The 3641-nt window shown below is 40.6% G+C and overlaps 1 protein-coding gene across 4 annotated transcripts in view; it reads left to right on the forward strand.

Annotated features, from left to right (window-relative positions):
* TXNDC11 (thioredoxin domain containing 11) overlaps positions 1–3641 on the forward strand; it is a 69137-nt gene that overhangs the window by 7814 nt on the left and 57682 nt on the right. For all 4 annotated transcript variants that reach the window (XM_003800898.2, XM_023507557.1, XM_023507556.1 and 1 more), the window contains exon 2: positions 1374–1590. In XM_003800898.2, coding sequence (XP_003800946.1) covers positions 1374–1590 — 217 coding nt within the window. The remainder of the gene's footprint in view (positions 1–1373; positions 1591–3641) is intronic.

Consider the following 3641-nt stretch of genomic DNA (forward strand, 5'->3'; position numbering starts at 1 on the left):
TTTTTTTTTTTTTTTTTGAGACAAAGTCTCAAGCTGTCCCTCTGGGTAGAGTGCAGTGGCATCACAGCTCACAGCAACCTCCAACTCCTGGACTCAAGTGAGTTTCCTGCCTCAGCCTCCCAAGTAGCTGGGACCACAGGCCACAATGCTGCCACAACGCCCGGCTATTTTTGGTTGCAGCCATCGTTGTTTGGCGGGCCTGGGCTGGATACAAACCTGTCACCTTAGGTGTATGTGACTGGCACCTTAGCTACTTGAGCCACAGGTGCCGAGCCGCTTTTATTTTTGAAACAGAGTCTTTCTTTGTTGCCCAGAGTGCTGTGGTATCAGCGTAGTCACAGCAACCTCAAACTCCTGGGTTCAAGTGATCCTTCTGCCTCAACCTCTACCTGAGACTAGAGGTGCCCATCACAATGCCTGGCTAATTTTTCTATTTTTGGTAGAGACAGGGATCTTTCTCTTGCTCAGGCTGATTCGAATTCCTTCACTCAAGGAATCCTCCCATCTTAGACTCCCAGAGTGCTAAGATTACAGGCATAAGCCATCATATCCAGCCTATTTGGTCCCTTTAACTTGATGGGATATGGCATCAGCTATGCCCGTTTTGTCTTGATGGGGAAAGTAGTGGCACTTTTGTGACTTCTGACCACTTGTTCAGAGGTTTGTTTTTTTTTATTTTCCCCTTCCTTCTGGCCTCTCTTTTCTAGGAAACTTAAGTATCCAGAAGGCTTGTTAGTTAAAAAGGCTGTTGCTTTGTCACTCTTTATTACCCATAAAATTATGATTTCTGTCTGGAGAAATGTATGTTATTGTTTAATTACAATTGTAATTGTACTCCTTGTTTAAAGACAAGGAGTACCTCCCAGTGCCCTGGGTAAGTACAGGTCAGTTCCAGCTAATGAACTTAATGTTTGCTCAAGGTTGAGTTGATTGTGTATTTCTCATAGGAATCTTATCAATGGTGGCATATATATGCCCTCCCTATAATTTTGAGTTCATGTGTTGGTGGCTCTAAAGCCTTAGAGATCAGTGATTCCTGTGAAGAGCCAGGCTGCAGATGAGGATGAAGTCTTTGGGGTGTGAGAGGCAAGAATGTGGCTTATTCAAAGATGTCCTCTGTTTTTTACTGCCTTCCAAGCCCCTACTGGGGGGACAGGATTTTAGAGAGAATCATTTCCAGCGTATTATTCATGTCCTGTGTTTGCTCAGCAAGATGTTGCCTCAGCACAGAGTATTTTTACTTCAGGATTTTGGGACTCTGTTTTCTTACTTATAAGAGGACTTTTCTTTTAAGCTTCATTCTCCTTCAACATGAAGCTGTTGTTAGAAGAAGATAAACTAAGCAATCTTGTTTGTGTTTGCTCTTATTTTAGTCGAGCAAAAGATGTGATAATACCAGCAAAGCCACCTATCAGCTTTTTCTCCTCGAGATCTCCAGTCCTTGACCTCTTCCAAGGGCAGCTGGACTATGCCGAGAACATTCGTCAGGATTCAGAGGTGGTCCTGCTGTTCTTCTATGCCCCATGGTGTGGACAGTCCATTGCTGCCAGAGCAGAAATTGAACAAGCAGCAAATCGGCTTTCAGATCAGGTAATGCTGACATTCAACCTGAGAATCAAGTGACTGTCAGTCCTGTAGACACTAGACACTATAGTTGTCCCTATAGGGATGCTTGCTCAACATTTTGGCAAGGAAAACTCCAGGAGTACTTTGTAAATTACATGGCCTTCTATAAAGAAATAGGATTATTTCCACTTGTGGTGGTCACAGAAGCAGGAGTAGCAGCAGATTCTGCATCTTGAGATGTAGGCCAGTGCTTGTACCTGTGTATTATGTAATTTGATTTCAATGTTGAAGGAGGTGAGGGGCTAAAAATTCTAGTTCCTGTGTCTCCATTTCATATTTGCTAGTCAGATATGTTACGTAGGAGAAATTAGGTATGAGAATGATTACAGTATAGTAAGGCTGACCTTTTTTTAATACATGGACCAGAACTATATTCAACAGATATTTAATGAATGCCACCTTTGGGCTAGGTAAGAGAGATATATAGGCAAATAAGTCATCTCTTAATGGCCATGGTCTTCAGCCCAGTGGATCCTAATTGCTCTTTAGAAAATAGGTATTATTTGATATCCTTTTCTCTGTCCTGAAGTAGAATTCTTAAATGTTAAAACTTTCCTACATATGTAATTTATAGCTAAGGGATATGTATTTTAGTATGTAGTACATAAATGCATGTACAAACCAAGTCCCTATACCTTTATGTAAAACCACCATGAATGGGATATGCACATGGAGACTGATAACGGTATGATGTGTTGGTGACTCATGTATCACAGGGATATTGCTCTCATTGATAGGTTTTCTAAATGGTAAACAACTCTTGGTAAAACTTTGGACCATGCAAAGAATTTTTTGCTCCTGGTGTACATAGAAGTTACATTCTGAGAAATTCATTGAACACAAGGCCACTAGATTTTCAATATAAAATGGTCTTAGGTTCTGGGTTTGGATAATAAGACGTTTTTCTCTTACCATCAGTGTTTGGCAGGCATTTCAGAATACTCTGGGATGGTATGAATGATCCTTTCCTGTGCAGAGCAGGTCTGGTCATTGTGGAACGTCTACCAGGTCCCCTGCCCTGTACGTGCCCTGAGCTTCCTCCAGTCATTACAACAAGCAGAAAACATCCCAAAGATTGTTTAAAAGGCTCCTGCTCAGAACCACTGATCTAAGGTAACTTGGGCAGGCAGCTGTGTTACAGAAGTTCATTTGGAACTCTGGGTTGACGTTTCTTAGAAACAATGTTATAAATGATAGCTAGGGTTTTTGCCCAGCCAATCCTTTACTACATATTCCTGAAAGTGATGCCAAATACTATTTAAATGTGTAGTGTAGCTTTCCAATTTATAACATTGATTCTTTGAGGGGAATTGGGGGGAAGTGCATTTTCTGTTTCAGCAGTGAATCCATGAAATTTATCTGTTCCCTATCTTCCTTTTATACCTCCCCACCCCAAAAGTTGATAATAATAACCAAGCTGGCAGATACTTCCATGGAGAAAACAGGAATTTCACTTGGTGGAGGCAAGCAGCCTGTGAGCATAAAAGAAATTACCAGTTTTTCAGTGATTCCCTGAGTTTTCTGAATTTTGAGAATAAGATCATATCTCCCATGTGGGGAACAAGAGGGGGATTGATTGTGTTAGTTACTTTAACTGTTAACCCAAGTAGTATGGCTTGAGTGATGACACTGTAGTAGTAGTGGTAATAATAATAATAATAATAATACTGATGATGATGATGATGTATGCCAGGTCCTGTGTTAATTCTCACAAGTCTGTAGGTTGATTCCGTCAGCCTTGTTTTTCTAAAGCAAGAACTCAGGCTTAGAGGGATGAAGCAGTTTGTTAAAATTAATACAGTAACAAGCAGTAGGGCTATAGTATGGTCCACTGTTTTTCAAAAAATTGCTAAAAATTTTTTCAGCTCTTTTCAAATTGAGAGCTTATTGTTCCATTTACTCAGTAGAGAAAATGAGTACATTTATTTTTAGAAACAGGCAAACATCTTCTGAACCATATTGCTTAGTAAAATCAGTAAACATGGCTCGGCGCCTATAGCTCAACCAGCTAAGGC

Source organism: Otolemur garnettii, unplaced genomic scaffold (assembly GCF_000181295.1).
Source record: "Otolemur garnettii isolate 467f Iridium unplaced genomic scaffold, OtoGar3 scaffold00189, whole genome shotgun sequence".
Lineage (NCBI taxonomy): Eukaryota > Metazoa > Chordata > Mammalia > Primates > Galagidae > Otolemur > Otolemur garnettii.